The sequence below is a fragment of the Podarcis vaucheri genome (assembly GCF_965113315.1).
Source record: "Podarcis vaucheri genome assembly, chromosome: 10".
Taxonomy (NCBI): domain Eukaryota; kingdom Metazoa; phylum Chordata; class Lepidosauria; order Squamata; family Lacertidae; genus Podarcis; species Podarcis vaucheri.
In genome coordinates this window covers 2,666,531-2,691,917 of record NC_138748.1, presented here as the reverse complement: position 1 = coordinate 2,691,917, position 25,387 = coordinate 2,666,531, and the positions used below count along the sequence as shown (strand labels likewise).

At 44.1% G+C, this 25,387-nt stretch overlaps 1 protein-coding gene across 3 annotated transcripts in view; it reads right to left on the bottom strand.

Moving 5' to 3' along the window:
• The window catches only part of CDC123 (cell division cycle 123), a 51,002-nt gene extending 26,552 nt beyond the window's left edge, over positions 1–24,450 (bottom strand). For 2 of the 3 annotated variants that reach the window (XM_082240156.1, XM_082240158.1), the window contains exons 1-10: positions 24,290–24,450; positions 23,382–23,453; positions 21,727–21,787; positions 20,708–20,740; positions 17,764–17,859; positions 17,162–17,268; positions 9,340–9,388; positions 8,366–8,441; positions 6,291–6,413; positions 1,097–1,125 (exon numbers count right to left, since the gene is read on the bottom strand). In XM_082240156.1, coding sequence (XP_082096282.1) covers positions 1,097–1,125; positions 6,291–6,413; positions 8,366–8,441; positions 9,340–9,388; positions 17,162–17,268; positions 17,764–17,859; positions 20,708–20,740; positions 21,727–21,787; positions 23,382–23,453; positions 24,290–24,363 — 720 coding nt within the window. In that variant the 5' untranslated portion in view covers positions 24,364–24,450. The remainder of the gene's footprint in view (positions 1–1,096; positions 1,126–6,290; positions 6,414–8,365; positions 8,442–9,339; positions 9,389–17,161; positions 17,269–17,763; positions 17,860–20,707; positions 20,741–21,726; positions 21,788–23,381; positions 23,454–24,289) is intronic. The other variant, XM_082240157.1, reaches the window with a different exon arrangement.
• Positions 24,451–25,387: the final 937 nt, after the last annotated feature.

Genomic DNA, 25,387 nt, shown 5'->3' with positions numbered 1-25,387 from the left:
CATGACAATTCTCACACTCCCAAGGTATATCCAAGTAACAGATACAGATACTATTTTGTTTTACATAAATACATCACACATTACTTAATGCCATATTGATTTTAAGCATGAGAAAGAAGCCACTGCCCACTCCCATAGAAGATGGACTTGCCCTGCCATTACAGACATATACAACATGTGGAATTTGACCACATTTAATTATATAGCAAGTCAGCATTATAGATTCCATGTTGATAGAAAACTGGTCCACCAAAATCCATGGTTAATGTGAAATGTGAACTTTTTAGCCGCTGCAGCAAAAGCTCCAGCATCGTCCCATGAGTAAAGAACCATTGCTAGCAGTCCCCTGTGGTGCTTTGAGACAGAGGCAGGTGCCAGTGGTGTAGATCCTGTGAGAGGGATTGGACCCATCCCCTATACCAGACTGGAGCTGGCATATCAAAAAATAAAGAGAAATTTGCCTGCCCCATCTTCCGTTCTGGCAGGTATGAGCCAGGAGGGCTTTCAATACCGTAGTAGATTTGCTTGGAACAGTTGAAGTGCAGGATAGAATGACTGGCTATGATTATGCAGACCTGCCAATATTGTCTCCATCCCCAAATAGGGCACCAGCAAATCTTAACAAGGTATTACAGAGAATGATGAAGTAGAGCTTGTGTTTTAGAATTTAACGAACAGCCATTCATTCCCTTGCAGCAACACAAACTGCAATTTCTACATTCATATGTTGAAAACCCACATTTCCAGGCGTTAATTGTATTAAAGACTGCAAAATCACTCCAATTCAGTGGTGACTGGAACCAGGTTTCTGCTTAAGATAAATACCAAAAATTCTACAATATTGTTTCAAGAAAAAATGAAAAATCCCACTGGGAACTCACAGAACCAGTGTGCCTGCAGCACACTTGGATATGTACTATTCATGCTTATTGATGGGTACCCTGCATAAGATCATGGCAACTGTTTTATTACTGTACACTAAAAATTTTTATTTTTTGAAAAGCAGAATAAAATACTGCTTTGCCAAGGAGACCATAGTCAAAATTTTACACAGAATAAAAATAATAAAGCATTACAAACCAAAGAGTTGACTTACCATGCTGTCCCTGTAGATATCAAACACAACTAGAAAAATTAAAGAAGGAAAAAGAAAAGGGGAGGGGAGGGAAAGAGAAGAGAAGAGGCAAGATTAATAGGTTTACTAAGCAAAACCTGAAAACCACTTCAAATTTTTTGCTTTTAGGCCTTCTTAGAACTGAAGGTGCTCTTATTATGTTACACTGAAACAAACATGGGTTCTTGCGGTGCTGTGAAAGGGTAAGTGAGATGTGTTGGGCCAAGCAGGAGGAGGACACACTCCGCCTCTTCCCATGAACTTCATCCTTCCCAGAAAACCAGGACAACTGAGAGCACAATCCAAACCCCCAATCCAGCACGCGTGGGGATGGGGAGCTTGTACGAGGCAGACCTCTCTTGTCATCCAGCCCCAAATGGTCTCCACCTGCCGAGTGACATCACTCCACTGGCATGAAACGCCTGGCTCTTGCCCTTGATGAGCTCCTCTCTAGCAGCAGTCCCTGGAAAGCCCCCAACAGGGCCTTCTGTAGGAGGGAGCGAGGCTGCCCTAGGTCTGCATGAGTGATGGGCCTGCAGATATGGTGGCAGCTGCTCTGCTGGATTGCTTTGCCAGTGTGGGTCCCTTGTCTCCTGGGGCTTCTCCTGCTACTGCAGTGGCAAAGTAGAGAGCCCTGCTGGGTGATGCAAGATGGAGCCGCAATACTTTTTAAGAAGTTCAGACCCTCCTCAGTGGTCTACACAAACGACGGTGAGCTTACTCACATTTTACACTAATAAAAACAACTTGCCTTCTGCAAGCATGAGAACTGCCCTGCTGGATCAAACCAAGATCCCCCTCGCCTAGCAATTCTCACTGTGGCACCAGATGCCTTGGAATGTCCTAAGCAGGGCTTGCGAGTATCAGCCATTCCCACTTTCTCCCCAGCAGCTGCTGCTCACAAATACTCTGCTTCTTCACATAGAGGTTGTTGACAGAGAGAAAATAGCTCTGCCTATCTTCCCCTATAAGCCTGGAAAAAGCTGCTACCACAAGCGAGAGGTGCGGCTGCCTGTCAACGTACATTGGCAAACTGTGGAGAACCCCATGTCGCCTTTGCGAAATGCAGATTTATCTGGCCATGTACATGTAATGGTGTGTGAGGTTTTATTCTTCCTCCTGTTTAGCTTTTAGTCACAGGAGGCTAAAACCTGGCTACGAGGTCTCATTTGGCCTCCCAATTATTTTTTTCTGCTCACCCCAAGACCCCTCCAATTTTGGCAGTGGCAGCACAAATTGGGGTTGGGGGAATAAGTATTCACAATGCTGGGATGGGTTTAAATATTTATATCTACTCTAGCGCCCTGATGGGATACAGATTGACAATCACCCTGATTTGCACAGAACAGCCATGGAGCGAGGGGGCTGCATGCCTGTATGTGCACATGAGAATGCACACAGAAGAGTGTGGCCATACCTACTACCTCTTCTAAACTGCTGGATTAAGCCAGTTTACTGGTGTTGTTATATTCAAAGTAGCATGAATTGCTAGTTTATTATGTTTATTTACTTATTAATAAGGTAATTTGCAAGTATTCTTATGTTTTTTGAATTTCTGTACTTAGTTGCTGCTCATTTGAGAGCTGCTCTGAGGAAATGATGCACACCAATAATTGGGGAGATAAGGCTGTCATGGCTGATCGGTTCATGGAAGAGATAGGTCTGCCATCAGCGATGAAATTTCTGCTTGAACTCATCTAAGTAGGCTAGTGGTCATCACCATGTGGCATGACTTTTTGTTTAGATCCATGGTGTGACTGTATTTGAATTACTAAGTAAGCATAGACAGTTCTAGTCACTCCATGGCGAAACCAAATATTACAGAACTGAAAAGGGTACAGAAACAGGCAAGCAAAGTGATCGAGAAGCAGGAACACGTTCCCTATAAGGAAGAGCAGAAGGGTGTTGGGCTTTTTAATTATGAAGAGAGAGAGACAAATGACCAAAGGAGGACATGACAGGGGTTGAAAGAAACTGAAAAGACTTTGTGTGAGTGGAGAGAAAAGTATTTTGCAACCTCTTATTAACACTTGAGGGGGAAACAATCAGCAATTAAGTTGATTGGCAGGAGATTCAGTACTTTCCACTTAACTAGCACATAAATTAAATGATGATATTCACTACCAAAAGATGTGATGAAAGACACTGGTTTAAGGGGTCTTCAGACATTGCATTCCAGGTCAAGGTAAATGAGAGAAGGCAGTGGGAGGGGAACATTCACTTCATTCCTCATCCTCATGGAAGGCGAGTTTCATGGAGGCTCCCTAGGCAGTTTAAAAGCCTGGTTTTCCAGGGTTCAAAAAGTGTTTGGGGAGCTTTGACAAGCTTCAGGTCTTTGGCTTCTAGAAGTGGGAAAGGAGCTGGAAGGCCAACATGGGGCAGAGCTAGGGCACTCACCCCCAGGCCCAACCCTCCTCGCCTGCCTTTGATCAAGAACAGAACACCTGAAAAAGGATTCAGGTGAGCCTGGAAAGTTTTAGGCAGATTTATGGGTGATAAGATTCTTATTAGTTACGGAGGTTTAAGGGAAATAACTCAAATGGGACTTCCCAGTAGAGTCTGCATAACTCTTAAGGCTGCAACACTACGCAGACTTAACTGAGAGTAAAACCCATTGAAATCAGTGGGAGTTAAATGGGCTTAGGCTGTAAGTGCTCAAATACACTGTGCTCAGCTGGATTTGGGAAGGCTTAAATTTCTCTGTAGTAGTAGCAGCCCATGTGAACTTATGATCATCTGGTTACTGACACATTTGCTACATAAGTAAAGGGCTTCCTTTGTCAAAACAGGGTAGCTCAGCCCAGGAAACGGCTTCAGGGCATTGACCATTCTTGACCCTCCAAGTATTTCCTCTGAAGCATTATCAAGGAATTTTGTTCCCAAAACAGGGAGTCGTGTAGTCAATTTTCTGGATATCTGAAAAAGTCTAAGTGACTGAAGTCAGACCACGCTCTCTTGCGTAGCCCATGAAATTACAACTCTTTGTAAACTGTTGTGCTTCCTAGTCCAATAACTCTGGATGTTTTAAAGGTCAGTCAAGGCAGCCAGAGGTTCCCTTAGAACCTCCTGTTTAGACATATGGGAATGCAATTCTCATCATATCCCATAGCTTTAGTGATTGAAAGTAAAGATTATTACTTGTTGCAAACACTACTATGTAGAACAGCCTCCCTCAACTTAACCAACCCACAAACCACACTGGATTGAGTGTGGTTTATTTTCCCTGTATTTTTATAGTATGATTGCTTAAAACGGATTTATGTATTTTACAGATACCCATGACATGTGTAGGGACGCGGGTGGCGCTGTGGGTTAAACCACAGAGCCTAGCACTTGCCGATCAGAAGGTCGGCGGTTCGAATCCCCGCGACGGGGTGAGCTCCTGTTTCTCAGTCCCTGCTCGTGCCAACCTAGGAGTTCAAAAGCACAAAGTGCAAGTAGATAAATAGGTACCGCTCTGGTGGAAAGGTAAACGGCGTTTCCGTGCACTGTTCTGGATGATGGACTCAAGGGCATCCTGATCAAATTTGCAGATGACACCAAACTGGGAGGGGTGGCTAACACCCCAGAGGACAGGATCACACTTCAAAACGACCTTGACAGATTAGAGAACTGGGCCAAAACAAACAAGATGAACTTTAACAGGGAGAAATGTAAAGTATTGCACTTGGGCAAAAAAAATGAGAGGCACAAATACAAGATGGGGGACACCTGGCTTGAGAGCAGTACATGTGAAAAGGATCTAGGAGTCTTGGTTGACCACAAACTTGACATGAGCCAACAGTGTGACGCGGCAGCTAAAAAAGCCAATGCAATTCTGGGCTGCATCAATAGGAGTATAGCATCTAGAGCAAGGGAAGTAATAGTGCCACTGTATTCTGCTCTGGTCAGACCTCACCTGGAGTACTGTGTCCAGTTCTGGGCACCACAGTTCAAGAAGGACACTGACAAACTGGAACGTGTCCAGAGGAGGGCAACCAAAATGGTCAAAGGCCTGGAAACGATGCCTTATGAGGAACGGCTAAGGGAGCTGGGCATGTTTAGCCTGGAGAAGAGGAGGTTAAGGGGTGATATGATAGCCATGTTCAAATATATAAAAGGATGTCACATAGAGGAGGGAGAAAGGTTGTTTTCTGCTGCTCCAGAGAAGCGGACACGGAGCAATGGATCCAAACTACAAGAAAGAAGATTCCACCTAAACATTAGGAAGAGCTTCCTGACAGTAAGAGCTGTTCGACAGTGGAATTTGCTGCCAAGGAGTGTGGTGGAGTCCCCTGCTTTGGAGGTCTTTAAGCAGAGGCTTGACAACCATATGTCAGGAGTGCTCTGATGGTGTTTCCTGCTTGGCAGGGGGTTGGACTCGATGGCCCTTGTGGTCTCTTCCAACTCTATCATTCTATGATTCTCCAGAAGCTGTTTAGTCATGATGGCCACATGACCTGGAAAAACTGTCTGGGGAGGCGGACAAACCCCGGCTCCCTCAGCCTTTAAAGTGAGATGAGCGCTGCAACCCCAGAGTCATTCGCAACTGGACCGAACGGTCAGGAGTCCCTTTACCTTTATGACATGTGTGCTGCCTTGAGAGGCTTGTTTTGCACCAAAGTATGGTTAAAATTAGCATTTCTGTACACACATTCTCCTACATCACAGGGTTCCGCTTGTATAGTTTTCTAAATTCAAAAATCAATTCCAAATTAAGTGATTAAAATATCACTACTTTTCTCTAGTGAAGAGTATCAATTTTTCAACCTTAGTTTGGATTTAATGAAACAGCATTCATTACAGCTGAAGAACAAATGAGACATCTCCATTCAAGAAAGACGGAAACACTTCTGTCCTTAAACAACTTTACCTCATAAAAACTGAATAAAATAATCTAGGGCTATAAATTTCACTCTGACAAACTGCATGAGGACATGGGAGAAGATGTGCATGTGAAACAAACAAAGTCTATAGAGCTTCTTGGGAAACTTCTCACATGGCAAAAGAAGCAAACCAAATTTGAATAAAAAGCAACTTCAGCTATGTAAATGGCTGCAGGTGGAACTTTAAAAGATACCTCTGGGTGCATGTAGAATTCTGCTTCCACCCCACAGGTGTTCCTAGCTTTAAATAAAACTTTTTAGCTCCAAAAAAGCACCAGTTCCTTTCTAATGTTAGCTCAAAGAATACTTACAGTCTTCATCAAAAAACTTATACTGGATGTGTTTCTTGAAAAACTCTTGTGTAAGTCTACAGATCTCTTCTTTTTGTTTTGAGATGTGCTCGTAGTACTGAGTGTAGTCTCGCTGAGATATACCTGTCAGGAAAATTACATCAGTCATCCATAGCTAATGTATGATTCAACTAGAAAGCAAAGCTGTCTGAAATACGCTTGCTGTGATGTTTCTTTCATAGACAAAAAACAAAAGAATACTCGCTGCTTGGTCATTCTCTGTGCTAACATAATCATTCAGAAAGGCCTCTGACAGACCTTTTGAAAACAAATTCCATGGGATGCAATCAACCATGTTAGGTGGTTTTCTTAAATAATATTTTTTTATGAAGCAATAAAATATGGCATTTGGAACTACTGCTAAAATAAAATAAAATGATTGTGTATTTTGTACTGTGACTTCCTCAGAGTTACTTGGATTCCAGCATGATTTCAAAACTATTTTACAAAAACAGAAAATATTTTAATAAGATAGTGGTACCAAAGCAGAGGCGATTGTTATGCTATATAACTTGACCCCCTGAACAGCAGTCCAGCAAAGTAGTGAAATAAACTGAGCTAGTCCTAATCCTTGGCAGACAAAATCTCCTTCTGGGATGCTACCTGTGAAAGTCCACCCAGCAGAAATCTCCACAGTTCAAATGCACTGAACTAAACAGCAGGTTTGTTGTGTTCATTGGTGGTGCTAATGCAGAATTATTTGTGCCCCACTTTTCTCCAAGGAGCTCATTTCAAGCCTAAGAGCAGCTGCATGGGCTTGGTTGAGATGCAGAGACACTGATGGGACCAAGGACTTGCATAAACTAAGCCCAGTACTGCCCTGGAGGGAGTGGCTAGCTGTCTGGCCCAGTTGTTTTCCCCTTACTTTCGCCAGTTGCCAAGGAAAGAGGAACCTGTGCTCCCCGCAAACCAAGAGTTGTTGTTGGACTGTGGCTCCTATAACTACTGCCCATGCTAGCAGGGGCCCATGGGAACTGGTGGCCCAACATTTGGAGGGCCACAGGCTCCCCATCCCTGATGCACACAATCTCTCTTTACTTGAGAAATATTGGGGTGCTGCACTTGCTCTAAACCAGGCCAGGAAATCATTTAAATGAAATGAAGAGCTACACCTGTTGCAGAGAGACAACATTCAGTTCTTTGGGACAGCAGCTGCATGAGTCACCTGGAAATTACTGTGATTTATCCTAGACAGCCTGAACTGCAAAGCTGACCTAGAGTCAGTCTACCAGAATGTCTCAAAGTGCACAGCTCAGTCAGTAGAGCAGGAGACTCTTAATCTCAGGGTCATGGGTTCAAGATTCCTGCACGGTAGGGGGTCGACCAGGTGGTGCTTGTGGTCCCTTCCAACTCTACAATTCTATGAACACTCTTGACAAGGTAGGACTCTCTGTCTTTTACTCACTAATAATAGACACAAAAACATACATAACTCATATTCACATGGCTCAGATAACGCAGGACTAAAACAACTGTCACCATCTTCTACTAGCATCATATAACATTATTTGATATTACGGAAAGTGATGTACAGTGATACCTTGTAAGTCAAACATAATCAGTTCCAGAAGTCCGTTCAACTTCCAAAATGTTTGGAAACCAAGGCACAGCTTCCGATTGGCTGCAGGAGCCAATTGGAAGCTGCGTAAGCTGCGTTGGACATTCAGGTTCCAAAGAACGTTTGCAAACCAGAACACTCACTTCTGGGTTTGTGGCGTTTGGGAGCCAAAACGTTAAGACTCGTAAGGCATTCATCAACCAAGGTACAACTGTATTGTTGATTTGTACCTTTGCTTGTTTCATTGTAATACTTTGTTGTGAACTACCTGCAATACGTCTATTGAAAAGCAGCTCATGTATCAAGTGACTCTCACTATGATCAATTAGGAGCAGCAGCAACCAACAAAATAGGAATTGTAGCCAGATCAAACCATATATTCTTGTATAAAAAAGGCACGACACCCACTTGTGAAAACATGTACCGGTAAATGTGAGTCTTAAAAACAGCAGAGAAGAGCCATAACTCACTATCTCACCTATAAGCTTGTTTTCCTTCACAAAGCATCTGAATTCTGCCCCAGGAATCAATTCACACCATTTTCGGAGTACAAGCTATAGCAGAAAAACAAAATCATGAAAAAATCTTGATAACTATCAATTAGCAAAAAAAAAACACTCTCAACATCAGCAGTAATTAAGAAATTTATAGTCACTGGAAGAAAGAAGGCTGTCTTTGTATGCACAATTATCTCTGCAAACAAGCCAAGTAGTTGAAATGCTGCTCAAGTGGGATTTTTGTCACATTTCTTTATCTGTGAGAATCACTTAACTAATATGCAAATCTTTCTTTGGCCTCCATTAAGAAGGTAAGATTTGACTTGCAGGGAGCAGCCAAAGGTCCATCTAATTCAGCATTCAGTGTTCACTAACAGCCAGCCAGATAATGCCAAAAGTTCACAAACAAGGCCCAAAGGTGACAACCCAGTTGTTCCCAGCAGCTGCTTTTCTGATGAATAGCAAGGCCAACATAAACGAGCGTTTCTGCACTCCCTGCTTGCCCCCCTCTAGGAACAAACATCTGCCAAAAAAAAAAAACCCCACAAACCCTTTATAAAATGTTCAAACTCTGCCAAAGCAACAAGAGTCAATTACTTAAACAGAGAGAATTCATTTGAGGTAAACACCAAGAAATTTGCACTGTCCTCAGTGTTAATCTGATTAATAGAGCCCTAGGTACATTGCTTTCTTTTAAACAAAGAGGGAAATGCTAACATGGAGGTAAAGCTTTTGCTCATGTTTGCATAACTAAAACATGGTTTAGGGCTATGTGGATAAACTCTCTCAGCAGAGTTTAGTGTCATTTTTACTAAGTATTTCAGGCTTAGTATTACATTTGATGCAGGAATCCTGGTTCAAAACAAACTCTGGTAAGTTTCAAAGCAACTATTAAGCTGTCTTATTAAGCTCTCTGTGACACACACAACAGTCTAGAAAAATAGTTTTCGCTTACCTCATATTGCAAATTGGGGTCAGGAGAATCATCATTACAATGGATAAATCTGGAAAAGGAAAGCAGGTGCACTAATTTGCTTTGAGACTAAGAACCATAAACATTTGACATGAAAACTTTGCCAATGGCATTCTGGAGCAGTGTTTTTCAACCACTGTTCCGCGGCACACTAGTGTGCCGCGAGATGTTGCCTGGTGTGCCGTGGGAAAAATTTGAAAGATATTTTTTTTTAAAAAAAAAATGTCAATTTTTCGCCCACTAGGCGGGCGCTGGACTGTGTCCTGGGTATGGGTGGGGTGGGGTTTTTGACCCCACCCTCGGCCAGCAGGGGCGCCGATTGGTGCTCCTCAGGGGGACACCCTCCACTTTTCTGATGTCCGGGCCGTGATTGTTCCAGACTCCAGCCTGGACCTATCACAGTAGGACATCATCTTCCGACTTCCTTCCCGCCCAAGCACAGTGTGCGCAGCAGCGGAGAGAAGAAGGCGTCGCGACTCGAGTCACCAGGAGGACCGGAGCAGGAGGAGACCAGGACTCGGCAGGAGTCAGCACTGCAGAGAGACCGCATCCGGATCCAGACCAGGCCGCAGATGCAGCGTGAGGTGAGGAGGTCAGCAGCCCGGTAAGTTTATGTATAGTCAATATAGGCACAGTTATTTTTTTTAACATTTTCTAATGGTGGTGTGCCTCGTGATTTTTTTCATGAAACAAGTGTGCCTTTGCCCAAAAAAGGTTGAAAAACACTGTTCTGGAGCATGTTAAAAATCAAGACGTAAAATCAAGATATGGAAAACAGCATTAGACTCTCCTCCTATCATCAACTCATTAAAAAAGAAAAAAAATTAGTTATGTCTTGTAAGCAGAAAGGTTAGCACGCAAGGAGATGCGCCTCCAGGAGCAAACATTACTTGGGAGTACGCAGAACACAGTTCCTTCTTCTATCCTTTCCCTACCAAGGCAGCCTGCTAATCTGAGGGGTGTGAAGACTGGGGCTGTTGAAGATATCACAGGCGCCACCTGATTGTGTTAGATGCTACAGGCATTATTCTCCATCTAGAGAAGACTTATTTATTAAGGTTTAAAGTCAAGCTTTTACTTACTTATTTGTATTTATTACACATACTTTGCTTTTCCCCACGGAGGTGGCCAGAGTGCATGGCCTGTTCTCAAATAGCCTCTTATTGAGGCAACTTACAGAGCTAAATCCATCTTGCTTTTAGCAGCATTATTTATATGTTTGTTTGTTATACATTCCTCACAGAGGAGCCCAGGGTGGCATCAGGTACTTCCAGCCAAAAAATACAGAGTGGAATCCCCCTGAAAGACCTAAATATTGTATTGAAGGGTATGGAGGAATTATTGCATGGAAGAAATAAACACTATTAATAACCACACACACAAACCGGAACATGCTCAATTTAATTACCGGTATATGCAGCTTTACATATACTGGAAAAGTCTGTCATTGTTTACAAGCCCAGAACATCCCTTTGTTCACACAAAAGAGATTACACTGTGCAATTCTGTTAAACAGGACATTGTGTGTGTGCAATCCAAACACACAGGAGTTGTGGCTTTTAACAAGAGAGCCTGTTTCAAGGCATAATTTTATCAGGCAGGTGCTTGAAAAGCTGAGGAATCAAGGAATCAAAACATCCAGTAGAAAGCTACATTGATTTTACCCAGTCAGTTCCTATAGATGCCCAGCCCTTGTTCCCAGACACTGCCCACTCATATTTCACAAGCAGCAGCATCCCTCTAGTATTTTATGCCAAGTTGGGTACCTCAGAAGTTTGAAATAACTTAGAACTGTTTAACAAAGAGCAGTCGCATAACAGAAGCAGAGGTGTGTCGACAGGGATACTGAAAATTCACACAGGAAAGAAATACAGATCACTGCGAGAGTCACCAAATACCCATCCATTAAACACAGGAACTTTTCAAACATCTCTGTGTTCCAGAGGAATAGGAAGTTGTGCTTTTAAAGTAACTGAAGTAACTCCAGGTCACGTTATCTTGAGCTAGTCTTTATATTGTTCCTTCTATCTTTTTGAACAATCCTATTTTCTATTTCTTGTGGGTTCTCTACTTTCTTAATAATTATTCTTGAGAAAGCTGGTAATCTACTTAGGTCTCAATTATGTTCCTACATCTGGCAAGTAGCAATCATCTCAGTAGGAACATAGGAAGTTCCGTGACTGCCAACAATTATGCATTTTCTTTATATCTTTATGGTAATTGTAAATACTTCATTAAATCTGGTCACTCTTAAAATAAATTACATGAGGAAAAATTAGGGTGGAATCCAACATTGTGTGATTAGACTTCCACCATGCACATTAGAAGTCTGTTCTGCTGACAACCCTTAAATGCCAGTTTTAAGTACTGCATGACTATACCAATATCGTTATTTGCAAACAGAGTGACATTTTGTGAACAGCACAGGCTGATGATATACACAGAACACCAGCTTAGTGCAGAACATGGAGTGGGGACTTGGGATAGCTAACATGCAGAAAATAAACCAACTCCATCTCAAACTCTTGTTTTCATTGACGATATAATACTATGTTTGAAAAATACCAGCTGAATCATCACGTCTCTGTTCTGCAAATAGAATCATAGAATCTTAGAGTTGGAAGGGATCCTGAGGGCCTCCTAGTCCCCACCCCCCGTACTGCAGGAACTTCAGCTAAAGAGGGGTCGGAAAGGCTTGCCGGGCACAAGCCGGATCACTCCCGCGGAGATCCTCCATGGGCCGGACCAGCGCAGTGCGACGCCAGAAATCGCGTCCTGCGCAGAAATGATTTCCGGAGCCGCGGAAGAGAGTCCCTGCACTGTGCAGCACACTGCGCAGCACTCGGGACTCACCGAGTGGGCGGCTCAGTTCGGGGGCAGCTCATGGGCTAGTTAAGCAACCCTCCTGGGCCTTGGGCTTCCGGCCTATGGGCCTTAGGTTGCCAACCTCTAAACTAAAGCTTCCAAGAGAGATTGTCAGCCAGCCTCTGCTCCAAAACCTCCACTGAAGACGACATAAATACATTTGGGTTCTCAAGTGATGAGAGGCACAAATACAAGATGGGTGACACCTGGCTTGAGAGCAGTACATGTGAAAAGGATCTAGGAGTCTTGGTTGACCACAAACTTGACATGAGCCAACAGTGTGACGCGGCAGCTAAAAAAGCCAATGCAATTCTGGGCTGCATCAATAGGAGTATAGCATCTAGATCAAGGGAAGTAATAGTGCCACTGTATTCTGCTCTGGTCAGACCACACCTGGAGTACTGTGTCCAGTTCTGGGCACCACAATTCAAGAAGGACACTGACAAACTGGAACGTGTCCAGAGGAGGGCAACCAAAATGGTCAAGGGCCTGGAAACGATGCCTTATGAGGAACGGCTAAGGGAGCTGGGCATGTTTAGCCTGGAGAAGAGGAGGTTAAGGGGTGATATGATAGCCATGTTCAAATATATAAAAGGATGTCACATAGAGGAGGGAGAAAGGTTGTTTTCTGCTGCTCCGGAGAAGCTACAAGAAAGAAGATTCCACCTAAACATTAGGAAGAACTTCCTGACAGTAAGAGCTGTTCGACAGTGGAATTTGCTGCCAAGGAGTGTGGTGGAGTTCTTTGGAGGTCTTTAAGCAGAGGCTTGACAACCATATGTCAGGAGTGCTCTGATGGTGTTTCCTGCTTGGCAGGGGGTTGGACTCGATGGCCCTTGTGGTCTCTTCCAACTCTATGATTCTATGATTCTATGATTCTAAGTGGCCTCCCATTCAAACACCGGGTACCAGGCTGAGATCAGCACGGTATCATCAAGGCTGCTGCATTATATGCTTTCAGACACCCTTGGGATGGCAAAAAGATTTGTAGCCCCCCCCCCCAAATGCAAAGATGACAGAACTAAATTTGAACTGCCCACCACAAGCTGTTCTCCAAGGAAAACTAAGTTTGTCAAATCTGCTGAAATCCTGAGAACATTAGGACAAATGACATTCTGTTTCAGCTAAACATTGCCCCCTTTTGGATGTTTAGCAGATGTGCAGTCCATCCATACCCAGCTTTAGTATGTCTGCTGGGCACCCCAAAACCCCTCCGGGCAAAACAGGCTGCAGAGAAACCTACTGGGAAAGAATTTTTCTCTTCACAGTTGAATGGAAGTTCCCTCAGTTATCCAAGATTCTAATTCTGAGAACAGTTCTGAATTGCTTGAACCAATGTCTTTGACAAAACAAACTCTGAGGCTCTCAATACGAAAGTTTTGTTTGTTTGTTACCTGGGAAACATTTAAAACGGTTTGAGGATGGTCAACTATCAGAAGTTTTTTCTGAGCAGAGGATAGCCAGAAGTTGAAAAAAATGTTAGTTTATCTCACTCAATTATGAAGACAGTGTTGAGCAGGCTGCTCACCTCTCCCAGGTGAAACAAGACCCTCATCTGGCGAAGAGCAGGCTGTGGACCCCGAGAGACTGGCGTGTCACACCTGAACTCCAAACCAGCATCTCAGGCCAACTGCTTTAAGCTCTTGCGTTCCCCCATGAATCCTTGTCTGTGGGATCAACTGAGGCCTAAATACAGGGCCTGGGAGCTGAAGGCCAAGCTCTTCACAGAAGACAGGGATCTGGTGGGAAAGGAGCGCATTGCCCAGCAAAAGCTGTTTAAGCACACCATGTGGCAAGAAGTCAACAGTTCAGAGTTTGCGTGGGGATGAACACCTGCAGCAGCAGAGGTGATGCCAGGAGACAAATTATACAGAACGTGACAACCGGTAACATTAGCAGGGGGCCATGGACACAACCATGAAGGTCTCACAGAACGTACTGTCGTAGCTTCACTTCCTCATGCACCAGTTCCAGCACACACTCATTAGGTCTGCCTGTTCCATCAATGAAGCCTCACCCTGGGCCCGTCAAAAGGTCTTGCTTCCATCTAAGGTCAGAAGGGCTGGCCATACCCTTCACCTGAAATGTCCAGAGTACACAGTGAGACACTGTTGTTTGGCAATGATGCCCTGTTGTTGCTGGAGCCTCGTGGGCACATTTATTGTCATGGAGCCTGGATGGCAAAGTTATTGTACCAAGACCATGTGGAATATGCACTTGTAGTTACTGCATTATCAAATAAAGCCAAGCTGTATCCTTTCCCCTTTTGTGGTCTGGAATTCAGTTCCAGATAGCATGGTCTGTATAACCTTTACAATTACATGTGTCTGTGTATAGAGGAGAATTCAAGGCACCTCGTCAGAGCATGGCTTCACTGTTGTGTTCTCCACTTGGAGTTGAGCTTCTAAGTAAGATAAAGGCTCAACTGATACTTGCCACAGATACTTTAGCTGAGATTCCTGCATTGCAGGGGATTGCACTAGATAATCCTTGGGGTCCCTTCCAACTCTACAATTCTGTGATTTTGTTACACCAGTGTGGGATCTGTGTATCTAGGAGATTCAGGAATATGCACCTTAAGACCAGACAATATAGCTCAGTAACAATGGCAAAAGATTCTATTTCTAGTCCAGTAATTCTCAGAAAATGGTAACTTGTTTTTTAATAAGCCATTGTCATTTATTATGCAGGGTAGGAATATAAAATAATCATCATATATTTTCCATTAGTATTATGTTTCTTTGGAGCAGTTAAATTATAGAACTTTCTCCATGTCACTAAACAGAGACTAAGTGCTGCTTAAAAAGAGAGAGAAATAAATAAATAAAATAAAATAAATCTATAAGCTGATTCAAATTAACAGGATATATAAATGTACCCAATTTCCACTTGTTCAGCGTTTTCCTTCCGAACAACAATAACATTTCTCATTTTCTCTTGTCAGGGGTGTTGAAGCTTAATCAATATCTTAATTAATGAAGACAGGTCTTGTGGCTCAGCAGGGCTATTAACTTAAGATCCTGACTAGGTATATTCATGCAAATTTGGAAATGTCATGAAAAAAGATCCTACATTCTGTCCCTTAATAGTTCCCTTTATGGAGGACTATGGCTGGCATGACCCTGACGCAGAGAATAGCATTCAGGGCTGTGTATAAGGCTGCTCTTCCACTCTCATAGCCAACTTCTGCTTGTGCAGCAGAACTTTCCCCTCCCCTCCCCGGACCCTCAACTCCTCAACAACGCACCTTCAAAACTGCTCCAGAGGGTTGCTGGGAGCAGATTTGGGGGGCAGGCAGAGAGAAATGGGAAGTCCTACAGAGCATGTGCAACTTGGTTCATGCAGCACTGGATTCAACCTTCGGCTAAGAACTATGTGTAGCAGATTTCAGAAAAAAATCTAAAAGTCGAGAACTGTGCTAACTCCCCTAATCTGAAGATCTGGAGCACTTACCGTGCAAGCCTTTTCTGGATAGGACAGAGGAATGTCTGTTCTACATTTGAGTAAATTCAGATTGTTATTCTATCCACACTTAGCTGAGAGCAAGTCCCACTGAATCTGATGTGACTTGCTTCTGTGTAGAATGCACTGTTTAAGCTCCCACAGTCCAATATTCCATCCCATATGTACTTCTACTTGCTCAGCCCTGGAGCACTCTCTTCTCTTATGAGCTCAATATCACGTCCCGAGTTTTGATTCTTTGACATAAGGATGTTTTAATTTTAGCACATTTGCTGAGAGGTAGTTTAACTATTCAGGTCCACATCTTGAAAGAGAGATACATGTTTATCCTGTTTTCCAACAAGCCCTGTGTGAACATTATGCCCAATGTCCGCCTATATGGGAGGCAACATCCCAGACCTTCTCACGTTGCATGGACAAGGTTTGAATGCAAGTAGAACCCCATGAACAGTTGAGGACCCTGATAAATGCAGGACTGCTTTGCATAAAGCCATAGCTAAAATAAACTGTGTTTTAATGTGAACAAATGGCATGCTGGGGTACACTGCTCACTGACTAACCTTATCCAACACCTGGAGGGTAGCACATTGGCCAACTCTAGCATAGGGCTAGTGAGAACACTAGAACTACCTTCTGGGATCAGACCAAAGGTCTCTCTGATCCAGCAATATGCTTCAAATGGGCCCACTTTAAGGTAAGAGCTCTCCTTTGTTGTCCATCTTTAGCACCTGGTAATCAAGAAACAGACTGCTTCGGCAATACAATGTGAAAAACGAAACTAATCTTATATTTCAGGGGTGGCTCTCCAGAGGTTGCTGATCTCCAACTTCCACCAGCTCCAGCCAGCATGGACAAAGCCAAGGGTGATAGGAGTTGTAGTTGAAGAGCATCTGAAGGGCCACAGGTTTCCCACTGAAGTATATTGCATTACAATTGTGGTGATCAATACTTGCCTCTAAATATGTCAGGGATGATGGTGAGAGAGAGAGAGATGTAGGATGACTCAAGGCTGAAAAGTGGGAACAAGAGAAATAACCTCAAAGTAGAATAAGGGGATCTGGTTAAGAGGGAGCAGAAAAATTAAGAGTGGGACGTGGAGTTAGTTGGGGGTGGGCAGGAGTGGGGTTTAGTAACCTGAGAAGCCAAGAGAGAGAGACAGAGACAGACACAGAGAGAGAGAGAGAGATAGGTGGGTAACTGAAGTGTAGGTGGGTTCCCACAAGGCAAGACATATTGATAACAGCAAGAACCTTTATTGAACTACAGAACTGGACAACAGAGGCAAAGCAACTGCTTATATACATTTCTGGAGGCCTGGGCCACTCCCACTCCCAACGTGATTGGCTGTCTAAACTTCCAAGATGCAAATCATAAGTCAGAGTTTAAGGGCCAATGGCCGAAGCCCAAATCCTGAAGTGTTCTGTGACTGGATATCATGTACTGAATCAGAACAGGGACTAATCTTTTTAAAACTTACGGTTGAGTGAAATCTCGAGTAATGAAGTCTGAACTCTTGAAAAGTAGGAAGATGTCACTGAGACATTTGCATTTCAGTGAACTATTCAATGCTATCCAGTAAGCATCCTAAAAATTAAAAAACAAACTTTATTTTAAGCACACTTTAACCAAACCTTGCACAGTGGCATCAAAGCTAGTCTGGGTAGAATACTGAATTCTGATGTGGGAAATCTAGATTCAGATCCTTCTTTGGTGCCAAGGAATGCTAGCATGCCTTGGATAAGAGACCGTTTTTTAGCCCAGAGTACTTCACTGTGTTTGTGAAGATTAAAACATGATTGCTCCATGTGCTCCACCCTAAGCTTCTTCAGTAAAGGATAGGATTCAAATGTGATACATAAACGTCAGCAGAAAATGCTGCGTGAGAGACAATTTTATTACATCCTTTGGCCATCCTCCCTTTCCCAAGCTGCTCTTAAGCATTGCTATACTATCTCCACTAGCTCTTTTCAGTGTAATTATTTTTTTCACTTCCCAAATAGCTCAAAGAAATAGTTATCCTTTATTTTTTAACAAAATATCATTAAATCATCTGATTTAGGATTTAATTCATGTTCTCACCCTTGGAGCACTCCAGTTAAGTTTAGGAAAGACACTGCCTCCCAGTGAGCCAATTGCTTCTTCAACTTTAAGTGCAAACTCAGGGAATTCTGGTGCCTAGACAAACAACAACAAAATGAGAAGCTTGTGAAAAACAAAATGTGTCCTGGGTTGAACAGATTTAGAGATGTTTGTGGGCTCTCTTGCATTTTTTATTTTCTTTCTCTTCATCAAATGGAATAAATTGTTTTGGGAATATGAAGATATTCATAGACGGTGATAAATGACTTACCATTGAAGTTGTCATGTTAAAGCCAGTATTTACAAATGTCATCCACTGTTTAATTTCAGAGCACAGGTTTGATAAACAATAAGATTTCATAACTTTCCTCTTCCCTTCAGTTTTCATTGATCTAGATTCCCTCCTGCTTGTTGATTTTGAAATCATCTACAACCCAAACACTTCAGCATTTATTTATTATTATGCAGAATGTAGGCAGTAATAGTAATAACTGAAATCAAACTATTCATATGAGGCAATGAAGGATAATGGTAACTGTAATAATGCAAAAGTGCTGTAAATTTTATTTACCCCACATTGTCTGTTGGCTATGTTCAGAGACACAAAATGGAGGGAACTACCAGGGGATAGGAGCGGGGGGAAGACCAACAAATTTCTCTTGACTTTCTGGGCATCCAAACCCACTTCCACTGGCTCTGGAGCAGGGGGGAAAGGCAGTCCCCACTTCCTCACTTCACTACTCATCACTGAGGCCCAATCCTTCCGTATTTTTGCAATCTCATGCTCCATTGAATCTAATGTGCACCTCAATTTTCAAAACCTTGAAACAAAAAAAGTATTTGCTGGTGAATGTAAATGCGGCATTAAATCTAACGCACACTCTAATTTTCACGACATAATTTGGCCAAAAAAGGTGTGCATTACCATTGAGTAAATACGGTACTTCTCCAGGTCTGGCCCTGCTGTTATGCTTGTCAAGATGGCTGTAAGAGCAAGTGGGATGAAGGTGTTGAGCAAGGAGCTCAGACAGAACAAGAAAAGAAAAACTGGAAAGTTTCCTTCCAAAATTTCAGTGAGCTGAAAGTCACCTGCCACATGGCACATGGAGATGCTTAAGAATGCAGTATTGATAACTGTATGTCCTAGTTCTCTCGTGGGATTCATACTTTTATCGGATGAAATTGCCTCAGGAACAACGTGTGTGTATGAGGCCTTATCCATTTTGTAGAAAATACTGCTTGTTCATAGCTAAAGCAAAAAAAAAGGGGGGGTTGACTGGAAACGACACAAGATAGTGACTAGAAGAAATGCATGGAGGTGAAGACTATCAATGGCTACTAGTCTGGTTCTACCTACACAGTCAGAGCCAGCCATGTTTCTGAATCCCAGTTGCTGGAAATTACAGGAGGGGAGAGTTGCTCTTGCGCCCGGATCCTGCCTGCAGGTTTCCCCCCCCCCCCCGTCGCCTGGCTGGCCCCTGTGAGAACAGGACGCTGGACTGGCCGGGCCCCTGGCCTGATCAACAGGCTCTTCTGAGGTTCTTATTTGGTCTGATTGTTAATGCAGAACTTGACCCAAAGCAGCTATTTCTCAAAAATATATTTTCAACCACTTTATGTAAGCAATCGTTATGTTTTAAATACAATGCTATTTAATTTGATTAATAAGGTTGTACACACTTTATTTTTACATTTTTATTTAGTTTTAAATGGACTACCATGTCGAGCCATTGCCTTTTCTGGGAACAAGTAGAGTTTAGTTCAATTTCTAACCTAATGAAAAGAGTTCTTATGCAACTCTGGTCAGATAAAAGTTAGTACTAATGGCAAATACAATTAACCCTTCAGCAGTGGCGTAGCGTGGGTTGTCAGCACCCGGGGCAAGGCAAGTAATTTGCGCCCCCTAACCTGTGGATTTTAGCACTCGAGTGCGAGCGAGCGCCCCCCAGATGTTGCGCCCGGCCCCCCTGCATCCCCCACGCTACGCCACTGGGGCTGGGGGCGAGTGAAGGAGCCAAGGACCCCCCCAAAGGCTCAGCAGGAATTTATTAAATTTATTATTTGCGGAGCCCCCGCGGGCCGAGGCAGCCGAAGCCCCCTCCCCTCGGGCACCTCCCCGCCCCCTCCTCTCCTTGGGCTGTAGGTGGAGCTCCAGATCCGGGCTTAGCGAGCGCCTCTCCTCCTCCTGGCCGGGTCCGGGGGCTTCCAGCCGTGCTCCATCCTCGCCCCCCCCCCCGCGGCTGAGACTTGCGCTGAGAGCCGGAGCCAGTGGTGCCCCCTTCTGCCAGGAGACCCTCGCCCGCCCGCCGGCTTCCTCTCGGAGGGTTTTGGGGAGCGCAGGGCACGGCGAGGCCCCTTGGAGCTCTCCTCCCTCCCAGTCAGCAGAAGCAGCCGCCGCCTGTGGCTGGGCCGAGGGGATGGCGGCGGCGTCGGGGTGCGGAGGCTGCCCGTGCCCGGCCAGACGTCGGTGGCGGCGTCGGCGCTGCTGCAGCGGCTGCTCCTCCTGCGAGCAGTGAGTGGAGCGCAGCCGCAGCGGCGGCAAGGGGCGCGCACACGCTAGGGCGCAAGGCTGGCGGTGGCGGCGGGGAGCCCGGCGGAGGAAGGAACTTGTCCCTTCCCTCTGGACTCGCGCCCCCCCCCAGATGTTGCGCCCGGTGCGGCCGGCACCCCTGGCACCCCCCACGCTACGCCACTGCCCATCAGTATACATATTTTCCCAGCAGCTCAGCTGTATCTGATTAGACAATCCCTGAATTAGTACAATATGCAGATTCATATCCTGCCTTTTTTCAGCAACGAAACCCAAGGCTGTGGTTTCCAAGTCATCACTCATCTAGGCACTAAAATCAGCACCAGAACTGCTTAAATTCAGGAAGGTGGTGGCCTCAAATGCCTTCAGACCATTCACTGGGACAAAAAAAATTAAAGAAAAAAAGGGCCTTACCGTAAGTGTTGTAGTATTCTCATCATCAGACCACTGAAGAAAGAAAAGAGTTTGAAATAAATCAATCAATCAATCTGGGCATGTTTTTGTATTAGGTCCATTAGATCATGGGGGGGCAGAAGGGACCTTGGAGTCATTCAGTCTCACCTCCCTGTTCACTGCATTATGTGCAATGTAGGGCACCACTACCGCATCTCTGATAGGCTGTTGTCCAGGGAGAAGACACTCCCTCTCCTGAGCCAGTCTATTCCACTGTTGAACAACCTTTGCTCCCAAGGTTTAGCTGTAGTTTCCATCCACTGACCTCAAGAAGCAGTTTGGGGTCACATGTGACCTCCAGACAGGTATATTTGGCTAAAATTGAGGTGGTGGTAGGAAATCTACCTCATCAAAGCTCTCTATTTGGAGGATTCCCTTTTCTCTTGCTGCTGTAGATCTCCTCACCTCTGTGAGCTTTGGTGACACTGAATGAATGATAACGACAACTAGTGGAGTGTGCCTGAGCAGCTCATGGCACAGACTCTAAAAAGTATGTTTGCAGCTATCCCAAAGCCATAGGAGCAAACTCCTAGGGGTTGAGGGGTCTTTGCACCTCCAATAAAATATTTGAGCCCCCCGAAGTTGATGGGAATTGCCGTTCAAATGGTGTCCATGCACCACATCACGGGATGGATTATGCAGGGCAGGGCTTACTTGCCCACCACCCCAATATTTTATTCAAGTTGGCAGCGCTGCGTAAAACTATTCTACAGTGGATGGGAAAGGCAGGTTTCAACATGAAGATAGAAATAAGAATTCCATTTGCACTGCACAGCAAGTAAAAGCACATAAAAAGGGACTGGCTGTGTAGTGGGTGGGGAAGCAGGCTAGAGAATAAGATATTGCTTTGTTTTCCAATTCAATAGCCAACTTTTAAAAAGTACAAGGGGAAACTTTGGGTTATAAGCTGGTAATGGTACCTGTGGGTGACACAGAAATATCAGTATTCAGAGCTTGAGTATATCACAGTTTGTACAAACCTGTATTTCCTCTGCCTCTTCCCCATCATCATCTTCTTGGGAACATGTTGGCGGATCTTCCCTAGAATAGAAGCAGGAAAACTGAAACCTATTAATTTCAAGTCACAAGGGTACAGAACTTGAAATAGCCTAACAAGTTGATAAGGTTTTACTTCTGCAGAATGCACTAATTTAAGGTGACTGGAGCTTTAGAAATGCAAAATGTAAGCCCCGAGCCATATGCCACATAAACTAAACACAGAAGCTCCAAAATCAAGTAGCCATTTTCCCAACCAACAAGTCATTTTAGTTTATGCCATGGCTTCTCACATTTGGCCACCAGTAACTTTTGATACAACAATCCAGACTTTATCTTTGGTTCATATATGTGAAAAGAGTCAATTTGCTCCATTGCTTGTATGGATAGAAAGGGCTGCAAATCGACTACGCAGAATTAGACAAGCTAACAGGAAGGATCCAAGACCGGCGGCAGAGGTTTACCGAAGACTGGACTAAATTTATGGAGTATTTGAAAAGTGTTTGTGATGATCAGATTACGTTTGTAGGATTACAAGAAGTTATGTGAGGAGTAATTTAAGAAATATTGTAAAAATGGAAAGGGAGAAATGATTGGTTAGAAAATGTAAAGGCAATATTAAGTTAAGAATTGCAGGAGAAATAATTAAGACAGAGGATTATCAGAGGTGGTGCTGAAGGAAGTCCAAACAAGGATATGTGTGTAATAACTTGTGTGGTATGTCTTTAAAATGTTATATGCTACAAATTAATAAAAAATATTTATTTTAAAAAAAGAAAGGGCTGCAAATCAGGAACACTATATAAGAGAACAAAGACACTTTTTAGATAACCACTACCACCACCCTTGGGACGCGGGTGGCGCTGTGGGCTAAAGCCTCAACGCCTAGGGCTTGCCGATCGAAAGGTCGGCGGTTCGAATCCCCGCGGCGGGGTGCGCTCCCGCTGCTCGGTCCCAGCGCCTGCCCACCTAGCAGTTCGAAAGCACCCCCGGGGGCAAGTAGATAAATAGGTACCGCTTACCAGCGGGAAGGTAAACGGCGTTCCATGTGCGGCTCTGGCTCGCCAGAGCAGCGTTGTCACGCTGGCCACGTGACCCGGAAGTGTCTCCGGACAGCGCTGGCCCCCGGCCAATAGATGTGAGATGGGCGCACAAACCCCAGAGTCTGTCAAGACTGGCCCGTTCGGGCAGGGGTACCTTTACCTTTACCTTTACCACCACCCTTAAAAGTTGTCCCATAATGCACTCACTCCTTTGACTTTTCAGATTTAGATAGGATACTTTCAGTCATAGACCTTGCAGACAACAAAAAAGGTCAAGTATCCCTCAGACCCAATACTCACATCAATAACTTTTTAAAACTTTGGACACAATAAATGTATTGAGGTCACATCTATGGTTTCTAATTGCATGCTGTAGCCACACTTGCAGCCAGAGCTAAAGACTACTATGAGAGCCATTATTCTACCTTTGTTTTAACACTAGATTAAACATATGAATCAATTTACTCTGACTTTAAAGCCATGCCCACCACACAAAACAGGAGAGAGAAAAATGACTGAGGCAATTTCTTTGAAGTATCAGTGAAACGCCAGAGCAATAATTTATAATGATCTTTAAAATACTAATAATTTCTTACCTTCCTGAAACCACCAAGGTTCCGTCATCCAGCAAATAATCTTTTACATTCTGAGGCAGTGGCAGTATGATACTGAATTGATTAAAAAAACGAATTTAGGACAACATGAAAAACCGAAGACATAAAATATACCAGTTATCTATGTTCCATATAGATGTTGTCACTAAAGTGATTTAATAATATTAACCATATCAACTTAATACACACATTTTTTAAAAGGAAGAAAATCTCTTTTTCATCCAAGAATAAAAAATAAAAGGCAGAGAAGTGAGGGAGGGGAAAATGTACAAAGACTTTATTAAAGAAGCAAAACTCATATAAACTTATTACAATAGTATTTTGTCTTTAAACTTGAAGAACACTGTCTCAGATATTTTAGTTTTATGTCACTACATACTAGAGTTCCCAGTCCCATGAGCCACTGAACTTGGTAACTCCAAACAGGCTGGCAATACAGTCATTTGCTATTTGCGGTCAAGGAGATTCACCAATATATTTGTTGTCCCAGTGAACAGCTTTTACTTTCTGCAATACATTTGCATGGGCAAACAATGTGATATGGGAGATCACAAGCTAAGGCCAGCAATTTCCACAGTCACTAATGAGTGGCAGTCCACCCACCCACCCCCTTTCAAATCTGTACTGTGAATGTGGAATGAGCAAATATTCATAGGAAATGCATTAACAGAAAACAAAACAAAACAACCCTAATTAATAGGTCCTTATTTGTGTGGGAGCCTTGGGGTGGGGCCATCACTTCTACCTATGTGGAGGCTGACATTAAGAAATGCATATTGTGTTCTAAATATTGGTCACGGATATCTTGATTTGAGGATGGGGAAGTTGAATACCCTTTCTTCATACCTAGGCAGTCCAGAAAGCCCCTGCCTCAAAGGATTCTCGCTCACCTGCGGATGGTCTGACTCTTGAAATGAGGGTACCAGCATGAGAACTGACAGTTCAGCACTTGCTCCTTCTTCATCCCTTTGCCTGGACGCTCCTTTGTTGAGGGCAAGGCTGGTTTGAGATCTAAAAGAAAGGAAAGAAGGTACCATAATTCCCAAAGATACAGCAAAGCGCCCTCACAAAGCCAAGAAATTATCCTCTTGCCATCTGCACGTCCTCCTCCATCCAATTTAAAAAGTTAATCACCATTTCCATAATGAGAGCTATGGAAAGGGTTATTTGTTTAATTCTGCTTGGCGGCCAAATGCCAGTGATAAAACACAGCCCTGCCCTCGGGCCTAGAGTCTAAAAGGCATAACAAGAAAGGAAAACGAACTGGGAGGAAGGAGGAGAAATGACATCTGAGAAACTAATTCTTCCAGTGAGCAGAACCAGGAGCGAAGCTGCGGAGAGCGACCCGCCCCTCGAGGGGCCAAGGAGGGCGACCCGAAGCGTCATTAGCATCTTAAAATATTCATAAACAAATGAAACACGAAGCGCTATGTCACGACTCATTTATTGGTGGTTTCTACCGTTCCGATCGCTTTGCCTCCTTTCCGCCGGGCTTCCTCCTTAAGCCCCCTCGGCTTTTCTCATCTGCGGCCCCTTCCGCCTCCTCCAGAGCCTCGCTCCATCTTCCTGACCTCCGGACAGGCTGACAAGCCAATCAACAGGCGGGGCGGGACTCCAAACCTTACCCCGATTGGGCCACTGCCATACAAGCGTCTCGGTGGCTCAATGAAAGGCAGCTTGGCTGGCGCCGCCCGCCCGCTTGCCTTCAGCCCAGGAGGCCAGGCAGGCGAGAGAGAAAACCAATCGTCACAAAGCTGGTCAACAAAGCCGACTCTGGTTGGACCAGCTCTTTGGCAAATATTATCGCTGATCCAATCAATGTCAGGTATTGGAAGTGGCGGGCGGAGGAGGCGGGAGGGAACCGCGTTTCCCGGGTTACTAATAGAGATATACCGAGTGTAGATTCGCCATAGTTCTTGCTTTCAGGCTGGAAAGAGCTGCATTTAGAAAGCAGCAGAGACATTCAGAATCGAAGCGAGCGGCGGCTC